Below are 17,735 nucleotides of genomic sequence, written 5' to 3' on the forward strand. Positions count from 1 at the left end.
GGAAAAAGAAAGACTGGGGGGTGGGGGGGTTGTAGCAGGAAAAGGCACCTGCTGCCGGTGGCTGGCAGTTGGCTCGCGGCAGCAGCTGCTTTGCTGCACACATGAAAGGCCTGCTGATAGATAATTGACAGCGTTGGGTTTCTGACCTAGCTATTACGTGGCTTTGTAGCGCCCCTTTTTCAAACCAGCAGGGTGGGCCATTATGAAGTTCTTCCAGCATGTTTTCACAGCAGAAGCAGATGGTAGGAATTGAGGTTGGTAGTGTGGGGGGGGGATCACTTTGAGTTAGTCGTGTACGGTGAGAATGATCGGTGTGTGTGATTTGTTTTATGCAGCGATCATCTACAACAAGTTTCATATTAACTTGGTTAATCTAGGGCAGACTAGTGTCCTGCGGGCCACATTTGGCCCGCGGGCCACATGTTTGAGGCCCCCGCCTTGATATGAAAGTTATATGGTATCATGTACCCAGAAAAAATTATTACGTTTGATTAATGTTCATGTTAAAGGTTAAATAACTGTTAATAGTTATCCTCCCTATCCGTGTGGAAGTGGTAAGTTTTTGGCTATTTAAGTTTAAAGGAAATAACTTGAAGGCTACCGTTTAGGTCGCTAGCTCTCTAGTTTGCGAGTTAGCATGTGTCTCAAGACCCTGCAGTTGCGCAATATGTTGTAAATAAAAAGAGTATAAATGTGACTATAGTCGTGTTTTGTCATGTCTACAGGGCTCTAATAATGCTTTGTTCATTTTAATCTGAAAAAAAATAATTTGTCTACCCACCAACTATATGTGGTTTCTTAAGTTTTTATTATTTGCTGTTTTATTATTATTATTATATTTATTTATTTATTACTGATTGATTGATTTTCTTTATTCTTGATTTGTTTATTTATTTTTCATCTTATTTTGTGTAGAAAAATAAAAAGTAAGATATTTGAGAACAGTGGAATGTTTTATCAGAACTTTTATTGTAGAAAATCGGAACCAAAGCAAAGTTTACTCATTTTTCTGTTTTTTAATAAATGCGTTTTTTGTTGTTTTTTTTGGAAAAAAAAGCCTCGCCCAGACCCTAGCTCCAGTTTGTGACCCCTGATCTAGGGCCTAACCGATTACTCAAATAATCAAAACAACAAGCTTCGATTAATCGACTAATTAATCGACTCGGAAAATGATTGTTTGACAATAAAGTTCAATCTTGCTAATATTTTATAATTAAACTCGGCACAAGTTTTATATAGATATATATTTTCTTTTTTAATAAATAAAAGTGGACTTGTGAATGGCGTATAGAAGGGTTTAGATTCTGTTCCACAGATGGCGCTAATGCGCACCAAAGCTGCTTGCCAACCGCCAATAAACAACAGAAGAAGAAAAACACCACGAAGAAGAATGCAGTCTGACAACTTTCCGTTTGAGCGGGTACAAGATACCTCAATCGGATTGGGGAAAGGAATATTCCACCCCTGGGAATCCCATTATATATTCATTCGGATTGGCACTTTTCTTTTTCGGAATGAGGTGTATACAAAGGTTAGATTCTTTCCGTTTGAGCAAATAACCCGAATGGAATTGGAATATTTGGGTCCATGTATACGTGGCTAGTGAACTCGGTTTTCCCATCCCTAAAACCGGCACAATATTTGCCTATTTTACCGACAATAAACTAGCTTACAACATTTTACTTTGACAGTTGGCGGCCTGGGGTCTCTCTTTGGTTCCCGACCAAGTCCAAAAATATTGTTAACCAAACTCTCTATTTTTTTTTTATCTCCCCAGGCACATTTGATATGATGCCATAGCTCCGTTGCCGCCGTGGTTCATCGGAACCAACCGGGATCCACACACTTCAGGAGGTTCCATCGACTTTCAGAGCATCGCAATGGATTTTTTTGACGACCCCAACCTCTTTGGTGGAGGTCTGGAAGGGGTGGACGTCGACTGCTTCCCCTCGGCGCCGTCATTTGCCGATGAGCTCAATCTCGGCACCGACTTTGAGCCCATCCAAGTACCAGAGCCTCTTGGCCCGGGGAAGAGCCAGGACATGATTCTCCCGGCGTCTTCCACGTCGACTCAACAAGCGATGCCGTCTTACAATCAGATGGGTCACTACATTGGAAGCAAAGTGCAGAATCCGGTTGGCCAGGCATTTCCTGGTCTCGGGGGTGCGGGTAGCGGAGGCGGTGGCATGATTGTGGAGCAACCGGGCCCGTACCACAGCGCCACCGTCACCCAAGTACCTCAATCCAACGGGTTATTTTTCAGCAGCAGCACCGCAATGTGGGGCAACCAGGACCAGAACGGGAACATGTACCACCCGGTGTCCCAGCAGCCGATTTGTCAACAGCAGCAGCAACTGCACAACCAGCAGCTCCACGTCAGACAACAACCGACGCATCACCGAATGCGCCAGCAGCTGCAACAACAGCAAAGTCACCCGCAACAGCTGTTAAACCAGCGCCCGCACCAACAAATTAACACCCAGGCCATCCCCCTGGAGCCACGGCACCATCACGGCTTCTCCTTTCACCAGGGGAGTCAACCTCGGAGTCAGCAGCAGCAACTCCACCAGAGTCCACAGCAGATCCAACACCATCTGACCGCAGGAGGAACGCGGTTTCATTCAGGGGTTCTGCCGAGTAAGACCTATGCGGATGGTCAAAACGGCCCCCTTCGAGACCCCGCGTCTTGCTTGCAGCAGCAGCAGTGCGGCTATCAGATGCGAGCTCAAGACTTCTGCAGATCGGGAATGACTGACAATAACGTTCCCATGAATACGTCGGCCATGGTCCACTCGCTGCCCGCATACTCCGTGAATTCTTCCGCCACGTACCAACCGGCTCAGTACCCTGCGTACCCCGGAGAGCCAGAAATGCCCAGTCTCGGTCAGCCGTCTTTGTCGTCGGCTTCGGTGGCGACGAGGCCCGCCGCCACCGCCGCCGCTCCCCTCGCCGCAGCTCTCCCCGAGCTCCCAGGGGCGGCATGTCAGTTTCCATCTGCGTCAGTTCGAGGCCAGCGGCATGCTAGAATGCCAGCGAGCCAGGCAGAGGAGTGTCCTTTCCGGGCTCTGCGCTGCTCTGGAGAAACGCCAGGAAACAACAGGTCGTCTGAGATTTTTGGGGAATCCATGAGCTGCTACCCGAGCCTGACCCGCCAGTTGCCCTCTGAGCAGCCGCAAAGCTGCGGGGCCGTCAACGCTAACGGATACCCGTCTCTCGGAGACAGCCTACTGGCATCAGACGCTCAGGATGGAGATTTGGGAGGGGTTCTGGATCCGCCCGACCTCCTGCCTGACTTACTGCCCCAGCTGGAGGCCGCCCTCAGCCAGCCGGATCAATCAAACGCCTCCTGGGCGGATTCAAACAATACATGGGGTCCCAAGCACAGCAAACCACTACCTGTTGAACAAAGGGAAGAGGTAATATACGTTTTTATTACTTGTAATTGTGGTTAGTGTAACGAGTTGGTGAGCACGCAAAAAGGTTCAGGTTTGAATCTGTGGAATCTGGCCCTTTAAATTTCCATCAAAGATGGCTGCAGCAGCATATCTCAACTCTGCGACCATTTCTGGTGGCACTGAATCTAACCTGTCTTGTAATGTTTAACTAGCTTTGCCTGATAAAAACCTGTCGGGAATCGGCACGTCTTATTGAGCAGAAAGGCACTGGAAGTTCTTGTCCACCCTTTTGGCTCGTCTGTCTGTCTGTCTGTCCGTCTGTCTATCTGTCCTGCACACCGACAGCAGGTCAGGCCTGATTAGGTTAAGAGCAGAGTGTCTTCAGGACTTAGCTGTAAGCATACTTAGGGCTATATCAAGATGTGGGTCAGGGCAAGCCAGGAGCACTCGCGCAGTGCCTCGCTTTGGAGTGTGGGGGAGGTTGCGCACTGTTGTGGTAGCTGCCACAGTGTCCGGCGTGTGCATGTGCGAGAGAGGCAGGCGGCAGTAGGAGGAGGAAGGAAAAAAAAAAAAAAAACTAGAGTGTGCTGAAGGAAAGCACTCAAGGGAGGGGGAAGGGGTCCAAGAGATGTGGAGAGCAGTAGCTCATGGAAAAAAAAAAAAAAAAAAAAGACGGACAGCTTAGGAAAGGAAGGGAGGGAATGAGACAGCAGCGGAGAGCAATGAGTTGGGTGGGGGGTGGCAGTGGGGGTGGGGGGGGGGGGGCGGATGCTGGGTGATTTGCCTCAGCTGGCTGTAACAGGCTCCAGGCAGATCCCGGATCTTTAGTTGGCTCGTTACCTAGCAGCATCCGCACAGACACTCGGTGATGACACACGTCCAAAGGCTAAAGCAGCCGACAAAGTTTGACAGTGGCGGCGACGCAGTCATGTGTGTTCACACGTTTTTACATGCGCTTGAAAACAACAAATTATTCCATGAATTCACTTAAAACCAGCTTTTTTTTAAAGGGCATGTAAACACCTTAATTAGATTGTTTCAGGCTTTTAAAAACATACCTAGGTAATGCAATTGAACTAGTTTTTTTTTGCATGAATATGCTCATGTTTTATCATCGGGAGTGAGGTTTGAGCTTTCTGCGATCGCGTCAGCCCCCACTCTTAACTACGTAAATTTCACAAACAACAAACATGGTTGAATATGTCACTTCTATACACTCTTACCGATAAGAAAGATAATAAATACCGTATTTTCAGGACTATAAGTCACACTTTTTTTCATAGGTTGGCTGTTCCTGCGACTTATACTCCAGAGCGACTTATAAATGAAAAAAAAACTGTTTTGTCTTCATGTTTATTTTTTGTGTAGCTGAATAAGCATTGTGTTAGCATATCTTAGACCTATTCAGCCTGTTCTCTATTCTTTTATTATTGTTAGAACTTGCCTTCCAAGAGGACATAATGTCTGTTTTGGTCAAGTAGTTTGGAAAATAAATTACCCGCAAAAAATGACACTTATATTCCAGTGCGACTTATGTATATTTTTTTCGACTAATTTCCTGTGCGACTTTTACTCCGGAGCGACTTATAGTCCAGAAAATACAGTATATATGCCATATTTTCCGGACTATAAGTCACACTTTTTTTTCATAGGTTCGCTGTTCCTGCGACTTATACTCCAGAGCGACTTATAAATGAAAAAAAAAGTGTTTATGTAACATACTTATGTATGTTTTTTTCTACCAAATTTTTTGCCTTGTGCGACTTTATACTCCGGAGCGACTTATAGTCCAGAAAATACGGTACATATACCGTATTATCCGGACTATAAGTCGCACTTTTTTTTCATAGGTTGGCTGTTCCTGCGACTTATACTCCAGAGCGACTTATAAATGAAAAAAGTGTTTATGTTCCATAAACACTGGACACCTTTTGTGTTCATGTTTATTTTTTGTGTAGCTGAATAAGCATTGTGTTAGCATATCTTACACCTATTCAGCCTGTTCTCTATTCTTTTATTGTTAGAACTTGCCTTCCAAGAGGACGTAATGTCTGTTTTGGTCAAGTAGTTTGGAAAATAAATTACCCGCAAAAAATGCCACTTATACTCCAGTGCGACTTATGTATGTTTTTTTTTCTACCTAATTATGCATTTTTGGCCTCGTGCGACTTATACTCCGGAGCGACTTATAGTCCAGAAAATAGAAAATACGGTATATATACCGTATTATGCGGACTAGAAGTCACACTTTTTTTCATAGGTTGGCTGTTCCTGCGACTTATACTCCAGAGCGACTTATGTATGTTTTTTTCTACCTAATTATGCATTTTTGGCCTTGTGCAACTTATACTCCGGAGCAACTTATAGTCCAGAAAATACAGTATATATGCCATATTTTCCGGACTATAAGTCACACTTTTTTTCATAGGTTGGCTGTTCCTGCGACTTATACTCCAGAGCGACTTATGTATGTTTTTTTTCTACCTAATTATGCATTTTTGGCTTTGTGCGACTTATACTCCGGAGCGACTTATAGTCCAGAAAATACGGTAAAAACTCCAATACAGGTACGGAATAGGAATTGTCACTTGGACCTGTGGCTTGAATAATGGTGCTGTAGCATCTGTGGTTTGGTACTCTTATTTTTCCCAGGGACCATCCATATCGAAACATGTTCACGTCAAAACGGAAAAATATTTTATCGTTTCAGCCTCCTATCCACATGGAAACGGCATTCTGGGTGCCCAGAAAAAAAAACGGAGGCTTGTCAACATGAAAAAACCAATGGCCACTTTGTTGCCATCACATGACCAGAAGTGAGCTTTAACGGCAAGCAAACGTAATATTTGAATATTTCGATTGGCATGACTCAATCCTGTCGACATTCTGTTATCTTATTCTCCATAATGATTCGCTTGATGATGCGCCTGTGTCATTTCTTCTTCTATGGTTTGGTGAGTCTTGTGGTTCTTTGTCCGTGTGCATCCGTCTGGATGTCCCTTATCGCCTGGATTACGCTTCTATGCAGTCGCACCTTTTGTAGTTCTTTGTTGGGGTTCAGCGTTTAATGTTCAATTCCCTACTGAGAACAATACATGTGGCGTTTTTCCCAGAGAGTCAACTCGGTGAGCAACCATGACACTTGTTGATTATTTACATGCACGCCCTGTATGAATTAATTTATGTTATGTATAATATATCCAACCAGTCAAAACCCTTACGGTCCGCATCACTGCAATGCGAAGTGAGATGTTTTGTTTTTTTGTTTTTTTTTTCTCCTTCAATTTGTTTGTTTGTTTTAGACCAAACCGAGATGAGAAACCAGTTGATTTGGTGCACACCCGAGTGCGATTACCATGTTCCAACCTGACCAAACAAACACCACCAAGGCACCAAGGCGGCAACACAAACGTTTAATTAGAGCCAGTGTCAAAGTGTGCTAATAGCGTAGCCCCTGTTCACATGACTGGGGGGTCTCCACGTGCCTTTGGTGTTGACCACATGTTGCAGGACCCCCACCTCCCATTTGGTAGGGAAAATATGGCAACTACTGTGTATAGACTTTATAGATACTTGTATATTACTGATAGTAGTAATCATGTTTGTATTAGCATCCACGTATACATGGACCCAAATATTCCAATTGCATTCGGGTTATTGCCTTTGCCTTTGTAGGCACCTCATTCCGAAAGAAAAGTGCCAATCCGAATGAATATATATGAAATATTCCTTTCCCCAATCCGATTGAGGTATTTTGTACCCGCTCAAACAAAAAGTTGTCAGACTGCGTTCTTCTTCGTGGTGTTTTTCTTCTTCTGTTGTTTATTGGCGGTTGGCAAGCAGCTTTCGTGTGCATTAGCGCCATCTGTGGAACAGAATCTAAACCCTTCTATACGCCATTCACAAGTCCACTTTTATTAAAAAAGAAAATATATATCTATATAAAACATGTCCCGAGTTTAATTATAAAATATTAGCAAGATTGAATTTGATCTTTTCCTGTTCCCGGGTGCGTTCTTTCAGCGAATGCTGAGATATGACATAACACGCAGCTCCAGACGTTCTTCAGTTTTAAAAATGGAGGCAAGCAATCGGCACTGGACTTCTGCGGAATTTTTTTTTTTTGATTCAAACTAAATTTCAAGATTGGACGAATGAAAAACTGGCAACACGGAGTTATTCCAACAAGTGAAAGAAAAACTCGAGGAAGTCGGTATCACGTGATGTTGATGTTTACGTTTTACTGGGCATGCCCCATTGACTATTCTGGTTGATTATAGCGGCGCATGTAGACACGCGATTGGAATATTCCTTTCCATGTGTACCGTTACTTTCGGAAAGGTCATTCGGAAAGATTCCATATGGAAAGAGAAAAATTCCTCATGTAAATGTGGCTAATGAGGTGTATTTTAACCAAGTTTTTCCAAGTTCTCAGAAAATGACACCAAGGCTACGTTCCCATTGCGTCTGCGACTAGCTCCAGACGTTCTTCGATTAAAAAAAAATGGAGGCGAGCAATCGGCACTGGACTTCTGCGGATTTTTTATTTTTTTTGATTCAAACTAAATTCCAAGACTGGACGAACGAAAAACTGGCAACACGGAGTTATTCCAACAAGTGAAAGAAAAACTCGAGGAAGTCGGTATCACGTGATGTTGATGGTTACGTTTTACTGGGCATGCCCCATTGACTATTCTGGTTGATTTTAGCGGCGCATGTAGACACTCGATTGGAATATTCCTTTCCATGTATACCATTGCTTTCGGAAAGGTCATTCGGAAAGATTCCAAAAGGATATTATACTTGCTGCATTTTAACCTGAAAGCGCCATTTGTGGTGGGATCAGAACACAAACTAAGATCAGGGCAGAACACCAGGAGATGTCCACCATGTTTTCCTCTCATTTCTTTACTAAGCAAGAAGACTGCAAGTTAATTTCCAAGCTGTGTGTCCAAGTAAAGCCCCCATTTTGAAACAGAAATGGGCGATTGCTGCCTTGCCTTTGTCCTTATCAAGACCCCTTTTGACTGTACCCTTTGTCCGGTCTCGCGTTGATGCCTCCAGGCTGACAGTGCTAAACATGTGCACTGATTTGTGAAGAGCCTGCTGACTGTGGTGTGTTTGCTGAACAGCCGAGACATCAGGGGGTTAGGGGGGCCCATTTTCTCTCTGTGTCTCTCTCTACTCCACTCCCCCGCAGTGAAAGCACCTAATTAGGAGCTCCGAATGCTGCCACCATCAGCTCGCAGGTGTGATGAGCCCCTGGGGTTCAAGCGTGAGTCATTGTCCCAAAGGACTGGACTTACTCAGAGGTTCAATTGGGTAAAAATAATGTCTTTGACTCCTGTATGGATGTTGATGTGCACATTTCCCATGTCTGAATCGCCGTGGTCTGCAATCGGCTATTTCTACCTGATCAGGTGCACATTGAAATTAATGACATACAATTATTTTGAAATCAGTACATAACCTGATATGGAGATTTTATGCATTTGAAATTCAGTGTACTGGACAAATGTAGTGTGTTCTTTTTTTTTAGGAGCTAGAAAACACAATTCATTCATTTTCTACCACTCTGGACTGGTGGCCAGCCAATCACAGGGCACATATAGACAAACAACCATTCACACTCACATTCATACCTATGGACAATTTGGAGTCGCTAATTAACCTAGCATGTTTTTGGAATGTGGGGCGAAACCGGAGTACCCGGAGAAAACATGTATGGGAAGAACATGCAATTTCCACACAGAGATGGCCGAGGGTGGAATTGAACTCGGGTCTCCTTGCTGTGAGGTCCTCGACCGCCGTGCAGCCCTTTTTTGTTATTATTATTATTATTATTATTATTCATTCATTTTTACCGCTTATCCTCACAAGGGTCACAGGGGCATGCTGGAGCCTATCCCAGCTGGACTGGTGGCCAGCCAATCACAGGGCACATATAGACAAACAACCATTCACACTCACATTCATACCTATGGACAATTTGGAGTCGCCAATTAACCTAGCATGTTTTTGGAATGTGGGAGGAAACCGGAGAACCCGGAGAAAACCCACGCATGCACGGGGAGAACATGCAAAATCCACACAGAGAATGCCGAGGATGGGATCGAACCCGGGTCTCCTAGCTGTGAGGTCCTCGACCGCCGTGCAGCCCTTTTTTGTTATTATTATTATTATTATTATTCATTCATTTTTACCGCTTATCCTCACAAGGGTCACAGGGGCATGCTGGAGCCTATCCCAGCTGGACTGGTGGCCAGCCAATCACAGGGCACATATAGACAAACAACCATTCACACTCACATTTATACCTATGGACAATTTGGAGTCTAAGGCTAATTAACCTAGCATATTTTTGGAATGGCGAAGGAAACCGGAGTACCCGGAGAAAACCCACGCATGCACGGGGAGAACATGCAAAATCCACACAGAGAATGCCGAGGGTGGGATCGAACCCGGGTCTCCTAGCTGTGAGGTCTGCGTGCTAACCACTTGTCCACTGTGCAGCACATTGAATCGTATATCGCAGAAATACATGTATCACAGTCAGGTCTGGAACTAAGCCGCTGCTACAAAGTGACCACCGTAAAGTCGATGCCACAATGTCAGTATCGGAAGCACTCGTGCAGCCCCGACTTATTTTCAGTAGATACGAAACTTCTCTCCAAGCTGTACACAGACTACTCTAAAGCACATTCAAGTTTTATTTCCAATCATACTGTAATAAATAAATAAATCTGCGCGCTAACCACATGACCACCGTGCAGCCGAGAAAACATAATAATTGGGTTAATTTTAACAAAAAAATTTGCATAGAATGCATACATTATGTATATGTGTGCTAACTGAGAAAACCGAAAAAGATGCTAACTGAGGCGTACTCTAACTAAGCTTCTACTATATACAAAGATCCTACTAGGACTATTGTAAAATATTTTTGTTTGGACAGTTGCATAGCCAAACATTCCCGAGTCGTATCCCTAAGGGTGAATTCAAACTGGGCCCTTGACCCCACTTAACACCTAATGTTTGGCGATGCTGAGTGCTCTGATCAAGTTCGGTACACTTTGGCTTTCAATTGGAGGAGGAGGGCCATGGATGGCCGCTGGAGAATTAATTAGTTCTTAGTGATTGCTAGCGTTGTCGCAAGATCTCGCTAAGTTAAAACATGACAAAAAAATGATAATAATTGTAATAAAATGAAAACTGGATCATTTTTCCGGCCTAAATACATTGCTGCGTTCATGCATGTTTTATTTCCCTTGTCTTCTGCTTCCAAACGGGCAGGGTTGTACTATGGTTTGTTCCATAGAACAACGGCGTGAATGGGGTGAGCCCATACAGACTAAAATAATAATAATAATAATAATATTGGGCTGCACGGCGGTCGAGTGGTTAGCGCGCAGACCTCACAGCTAGGAGACCGGTGTTCAATTCCACCATCGGCCATCTCTGTGTGGAGTTTGCATGTTCTCCCCGTGCAGGCGTGGGTTTTCTCCGGGTACTCCGGTTTCCTCCCACATTCCCAAAACATGCTAGGTTAATTAGCGACTCCAAATTGTCCATAGGTATGAATGTGAGTGTGAATGGTTGTTTGTCTATATGTGCCCTGTGATTGGCTGGCCACCAGTCTAGGGTGTACACCGCCTCTCGCCCGAAGACCGCTGGGATAGGCTCCAGCGACCCTTGTGAAGAAAAAGCGGTAGAAAATGAATAAATAATAATAATATTGGGCTGCACGGTGGTCGAGTGGTTAGCACCCAGACCTCACAGCTAGGAGACCCAAGTTCAATTCCACCCTCGGCCATCTCTGTGTGGAATTTGCATGTTCTCCCCGTGCATGCATGGGTTTTCTCTGGGTACTCCGGTTTCCTCCCACATTCCAAAACATGCTAGGTTAATTAGCGACTCCAAATTGTCCATAGGTATGAATGTGAGTGTGAATGGTTGTTTGTCTATATGTGCTCTGTGATTGGCTGGCCACCAGTCCAGGGTGTACAATGCCTCTCGCCCGAAGACAGCTGGGATAGGCTCCTGCACCCCGCGACCCCTGTGAGGAAAAGCGGAAGAAAATGAATGAATAATATTTTTAATAATTAATAATTTTTTAAATAATAATAATTTTTAAAATAATAACAAAATAATTCAGTAGCCAACAAGAGGCTTTATTCCACCTTTGTTCCATAGAACATAGAATCCTTTTGTCGGTCATACAGTCTCTTTGTCTTGGTGGGTGGAGGCGGGTCTGCTAGCATACACACAGAGTGTATTGTAGTAGAAATTATATTAGTTTATTGCAATATGTTGATTTTTCGTTGTACTTTTCTAAATGGTAAAGTTAAAATCTGGTCCATAAACCCAATTTTGACTCTAAAGATTCTAAAATGCAAAGCCGACCTTTTTAAGACCCAAACAAATTATGCAAATTAGATTTTTTTTTTGTATGCGGCCCTCAGTGGATTTGAATATATTCCACTTGAGGGTTAACTGACCGGTACAGGAAGTCCTGATGGATGCAGTGACGCTGTACGGGTACGCCACACGCACTCCCGCTTTTCCTGATGGGCATTTATTATCCGTCTAAGTGCCGCCACTCACCCCTCGCGCTGAGGCCGAGTGTGCGCTCACGAGCAGGGCTCGTCTTCCACCTGCGTCACGCTCGCTTCGCCGCCTACTGCCGACGACCTTCCTGAGGCTTATATAACTCTCTCTCAAACGGAGCGATCAGAGCTGTCATCGGGCCCTGAAACACGACACCCAACGCCGGGGCCCCCACCCCCAACCCCACCCCCCACCCACATGAGCCACACAACATGCGCATATTTCACACAGCCGCAAACACACACACACACCATGGAAACCTGCTGCTTCGATAGCCAACATGCTGATAGGCTGTCTCAGTTGCCCCCCCCCCACTTCATCCTGCCTCCCGCCCTCGCCGTGTCAAGTAGTCTACCCGTTTGCACTCGGCTCATCAGCTCCTCTACTGGGAGGCCTGACAGATAAGGAAGGCTGACGGGGGGGGTCAGAGGTAAACAGGATGTCAGGCGGTTGGGCGGAAGAGGAGGAACCAAAAGGGGGAGGAGCTTCAAAAGAAGAGGGTGGGGTGGTGGTGGTGGGGGGGGCTGTACTTGAGTGAGAGTGTGTGCCGAGCATGTGGGAAGACGGCCTCAACCGTAGCAGCACCGTAGGTCCGAATCTTTTAAGTTTCTCCTTTTTTTTTTTTTTTCTTCTTCTTCTTCTTCTCTCTGTGTTTTCTTCTCCAGGAAGTAAACGACAAGTATTTTGTGGTGAGAGAGCAAGAGCGAGAGATAGAGAGAATGTCTGTGTAAAAAGAATGGTGAATTTGTACGAGGCTGGAATGCGAGAGCGTAGCGACGCGAGGCAACTGTGGAACTGAACTTGGTTTGACCCGCAGTTTTGTGGACAACCTATTGTGGTTCGGCGACCACAGTCTGTCTGGCATCTAAAGAGGAATCTTAGGAAAAAACCCATAGAGGTGATACTCAAGTTTTTTTTTTGCTTAAACAGATAAAAGTACTCCAACTGTAAGAATGACCCCTTTGCCCTTGTGTCTATGATATATATAATGGTCATCTAGTGGTGGTCTGCTGGACTGAAGGGTAAACGTCAACAACTCCATACATCAAACTTACAGAAAAAAAGTGCAAATATATATTTTTTAATTATTATTATTATACAAATAGCTCCACATCAACCAAGTGATGTCTGGTTACTGATTTCTAACTCCAACATGAAGGTTAAAAACCACAGGAAGTCATTAGCTCGTTCCCATGGAAGCAAACGTTGCAACTTTTGTTTTGTTTTTTTTTCTAACTGAAGACTCAAACTGCCTTTTAGTGTTCACTCCCTTCACTGTTTTCTTTCACCGAGGCTGAGTCATGTGTAAATAGGGAATATAACTGGTTTTAGAGGCTCAGATTAACTGTATTTTTAAGGTAGTATGGGAAAAACAAAGTAAAAAAAATACTTTTGTATGTTGAATTTTGCTCTGATTGAATTGGTTTTATTTGTGTATACATTGTACATGTATATTGGGTTGGACACACCTCTTATGATAAAAGTACTAGTTCCACATATAGTAGCCATGTATACATGGACCCAAATATTCCAATTCCATTCGGTTTATTCACTCAAACGGAAAGAATGTAACCTTTGTATACATCTCATTCCTAAAGACAAATGCCAATCCGAATGATAAGATTCCCAGGAGTGGAATATTCCTTTCCCCAATCCGATTCCAACACAAACGTTTAATTAGAGCGAGTGTCAAAGTGTGCTAATAGCGTAGCCCTTGTTCACATGCCTTTGGTGTTGACCGCATGTTGCAGAACCCCCCCCCCCCCCCCCCCCCCCCATTTGGTAGGGAAACTATAGCAACTACTGTGTATAGACTTCATAGATACTTGTATATTACTCATAGTAGTAATCTTGGTCTTTAAGGTCATGTTTGCATTAGCATCCACGTATACATGGACCCAAATATTCCAATTCCATTCGGGTTATTTGCTTAAACGGAAAGAATCTAACCTTTGTATACGCCTCATTCTGGAAGAAAAGTGTCAATCCGAATGAATATATATGGAATATTCCTTTCCCCAATCCAATTTGAGGTATCTTGTACCCGCTCAAACGGAAAGTTGTCAGACTGCGTTCTGTTTTTCTTCTTCTGTTGTTTATTGGCGGTTGGCAAGCGGCTTTCGTGTGCATTAGCGCCATCTGTGGAACAGAATCTAAACCAGGGGTGGGCAAACTTTTTGACTCGCGGGCCGCATTGATATGACAAAATTTACGGGGGGGGGGGGGGGGCAGACTATATATTTTACACGTAACAGTCCACACCTGGTATTATTGTATCTGTAAAATTGTCATGCAATCTGCTATTATTATTTATTATTTTATATTTAAATATTTTAAAAATAATAAAATATTATAATAATTACAATAAAATTAAAATAATAATTATATTATTATTATGTAAAATATGCAAATATAACAATAATATTATATATAATTAATATAATAATTAGCATTAATATAATAATAATAATAATCATAATAGTTGTAATAATATAATCTAATAATCTAATAATAATAATAATTATTATTATTATTATTATTATAATCTAATCTAGTAATAATTATTATTATAATAATAATAATAATAATAATTATTATTATTATGTGCTTGTGTCCCTTTTTTCAGGAGCACTTTGTAAACAACAGACCATGTCAAAAAACGAAATTGATAAAACCATCAAAAGGTTGGCTCAGGCCATGATGCCAGGTTGTATGTTGAGTTTAAATGAAATACTTTGGAAAGATTGGGCGGGCCGTATTCAAACACTTGGCGGGCCGGATGTGGCCCCCGGGCCGTAGTTTGCCCACCCCTGATCTAAACCCTTCTATACGCCATTCAAGAGTCCACTTTTATTAAAAAAGAAAATATATATCTATATAAAACATGTCCCGAGTTTAATTATAAAATATTAGCAAGATTGAATTTGAGCTTTTCCTGTTTAAATTTATCCCGGGTGCGTTCTCGATATGACGTAACACGCAGTTTCGAGACGTTATTCGGTTTTAAAAATGGAGGCGAGCAATCGGGACTGGACTTCTGCGGAAAGTTTGTTTTTAATCCAAACTAAATTTCAAGACTGGACAAAGGGAAAAACTGGGAATACGGAGTTATTCCAACAAGTGAAAGAAAAACTCGAAGTCGGTATCACGTGATGTTGATGTTTACGTTTTACTGGGCATGCCCCATTGACTATTCTGGTTGATTATAGCGGCGCATGTAGACAAGTTATTGGAATATTCCTTTCCATGTATACCATTGTTTTCGGAAAGGTCATTCGGAAAGATTTAATTCGGAAAGAGAAAAACTCCTCATGTAAACGTTGCTTGTGAATTCCCATCAAAATAATAATCCGATATTTTTGGATCAGTCTTTGATATTTTGTAGAACCTGCATTATTTTTTTTTCCCAGCATTCCGGACAACATTTGTCTGTGTTTAATTGGTTGTAAGACAGTCGATTAAGTTCTAAGCTGTCGGAAACATAGTCAACTGGAATACACCGATGACTGTAGACATTAACACCATCGACCAGACATGCGTGGTCTTCCTTCTATGCAATGCACTTTTTGTCCTTGAATTGTGGCGCCTGCTTCCCAGCTTCCTGCTCATCATCGCGTTTTCTTAGACGTCGTTAGACCGGTTGGCTCCTACACATCCGGGTGGACATCGTTCCACAGACACCTGCAATTTTCAGTATTGTCATCACAGTCGGGGAATCGAAGCGAGTGAAAAATCCTTAATGGTGCGCACGTGCATCTTGCCGGAACATGTTCATCGTGCGCACGTGTCAGCCTGTCTTTGGACGGGACTCGTTTCCACCCCTCCCCCCTTTTAGCTCTTCTGCAATAATGGAGGAGTTGTGAACGTCTGGAAATGCGAGTTCATCAACCCCCCTCCAACTTAAAGATGGTTCATTTTGGATTGTCTGTTCTTAACCCTGATCAGGGTTCCACGTGGTGGCGATAATTACATTGGTTATGTAAATAATATGATGTCAGAGCAACCAGACAGTATGTAACTCGCCCTTAAGTTACACAAAGACGCCATAAGTGCATTAAGACATTAAGATCTTTTTACATACGATGCAACCAAACCTACAACATACAAACATACCAGTTGGCGTTTTTTTTGTGCACAGAGAAATCGGGCCTCCTCTTGATCGCACAACCTTGTACTATTTTGGGTCATAAAGCAACACTGAGTTTGTGACCGATGCAAATGACATGTAAAAAAATACCTTGTACTTGAAGGCAGCATTCCTAAAACTCTGGATTGGGACACAACAGGCCATTGCTGCCATTCATTTTCATTTAGTTCTAATAGATTTAGCGTTTTGATGAACCAATGGTGTGTTTTGTATTCACCTTGGGTGTGTTCTTTGGGTACATGTCATCGATCTGCGTATTGACATGTTGGCACGTCAATCTCTGTTTACACTGGCTGTTATCTGATCCAGATCCGATGTGAATTCACATTTGGGAAAGACCTGATTACAATCTGAAGATGTCTGACTCAGCAAGTGCTGCATGACGGACCAAAAAAATCTGAATTGCGACGCTCAATCTAGCTATGTTTGGATCAGGATTGAGTCTCGAACTTTTCCAAGAAGCCCACCAAAATTTCATCATTAGTGTGAGTGGTTAGCGCGCAGGCCTCACAGCTAGGAGACCCGAGTTCGATTCCACCTCATCTCTGTGTGGAGTTTACATTTTTCCTTTCTTGCTGTAACAAGAAGCCAATTAACTCACTGAATACCAAATATGTACAAAGGCAAGAAATATTTGTGTCAAAAGTGTTTTTAGTTAGGAACTGATATTTTCCTGGAACTTTATCTGTGTTCTACTGTTGATTACTAACAAACAGAAAAAGTTAGGCACAAACTTTTATTTCTGATCTTTGTTTTGGAGCTGCATGGCGAGTGGTTAGCGCGTAGGTCTCACTGCTAGGAGACCGGAGTTCGATTCCACTCCATCTCTGTGTGGAGTTTACATTTTTCCTTTCTTGCTGTAACAAGAAGCCAATTAACTCACTGAATACCAAATATGTACAAAGGCAAGAAATATTTGTGTCAAAAGTGTTTTTAGTTAGGAACTGATATTTTCCTGGAACTTTATCTGTGTTCTACTGTTGATAACTAACAAACAGAAAAAGTTGGGCACAAACTTTTATTTCTGATCTTTGTTTTGGGGCTGCATGGCGAGTGGTTAGCGCGTAGGCCTCACAGCTAGGAGACCCGAGTTCGATTCCACCCCATGTCTGTGTGGAGTTTACATGTTTTCCTTTCTTGCTATAACAAGAAGCCAATTAACTCGCTCAATACCAAATATGCACAAAGGCAAGAAATATTTGTGTCAAAGTGTTTTTAGTTAGGAACTGATATTTTCCTGGAACTTAATCTGTGTTCTACTGTTGATTACTAACAAACAGAAAAAGTTAGACACAAACTCGGCCATCTTGGTGTGGAGTTTGCATGTTTTCCGGTTTCCTCCCACATTCCAAAAACATGCTAGGTTAATTGGCGACTCCAAATTGTCCATAGGTATGAATGTGAGTGTGAATGGTTGTTTGTCCTGTGATTGGCTAGCAACAAATCCAGGGTGTACCCCGCCTCTCGCCAGCACCCCCACGACCCTCATGAGGATAAGCAGTAGAAAATGAATGAACGAATGAACGATTAGTGCCATTAAAATCACCTTAAATCGTTACTGCTGCTCTATTTTACAGCTTTACTGA

At 43.1% G+C, this 17,735-nt stretch overlaps 1 protein-coding gene across 6 annotated transcripts in view; it reads left to right on the plus strand.

The window, feature by feature from the left end:
* chd9 (chromodomain helicase DNA binding protein 9) overlaps positions 1-17,735 on the plus strand; it is a 94,969-nt gene that overhangs the window by 4,265 nt on the left and 72,969 nt on the right. For 4 of the 6 annotated variants that reach the window (XM_058089449.1, XM_058089450.1, XM_058089452.1 and 1 more), the window contains exon 2: positions 1,778-3,416. The exons of 1 other annotated variant lie outside the window; for it this stretch is intronic. In XM_058089449.1, the coding sequence (XP_057945432.1) occupies positions 1,881-3,416 (1,536 nt within the window). In that variant the 5' untranslated portion in view covers positions 1,778-1,880. Of the gene's footprint in view, positions 1-1,777; positions 3,417-12,509; positions 12,593-17,735 lie in introns of those variants that run through there. One more of the 6 variants, XM_058089456.1, reaches the window with a different exon arrangement.

Source organism: Doryrhamphus excisus, chromosome 12 (genome assembly GCF_030265055.1).
Source record: "Doryrhamphus excisus isolate RoL2022-K1 chromosome 12, RoL_Dexc_1.0, whole genome shotgun sequence".
In the NCBI taxonomy this organism is placed as follows: domain Eukaryota; kingdom Metazoa; phylum Chordata; class Actinopteri; order Syngnathiformes; family Syngnathidae; genus Doryrhamphus; species Doryrhamphus excisus.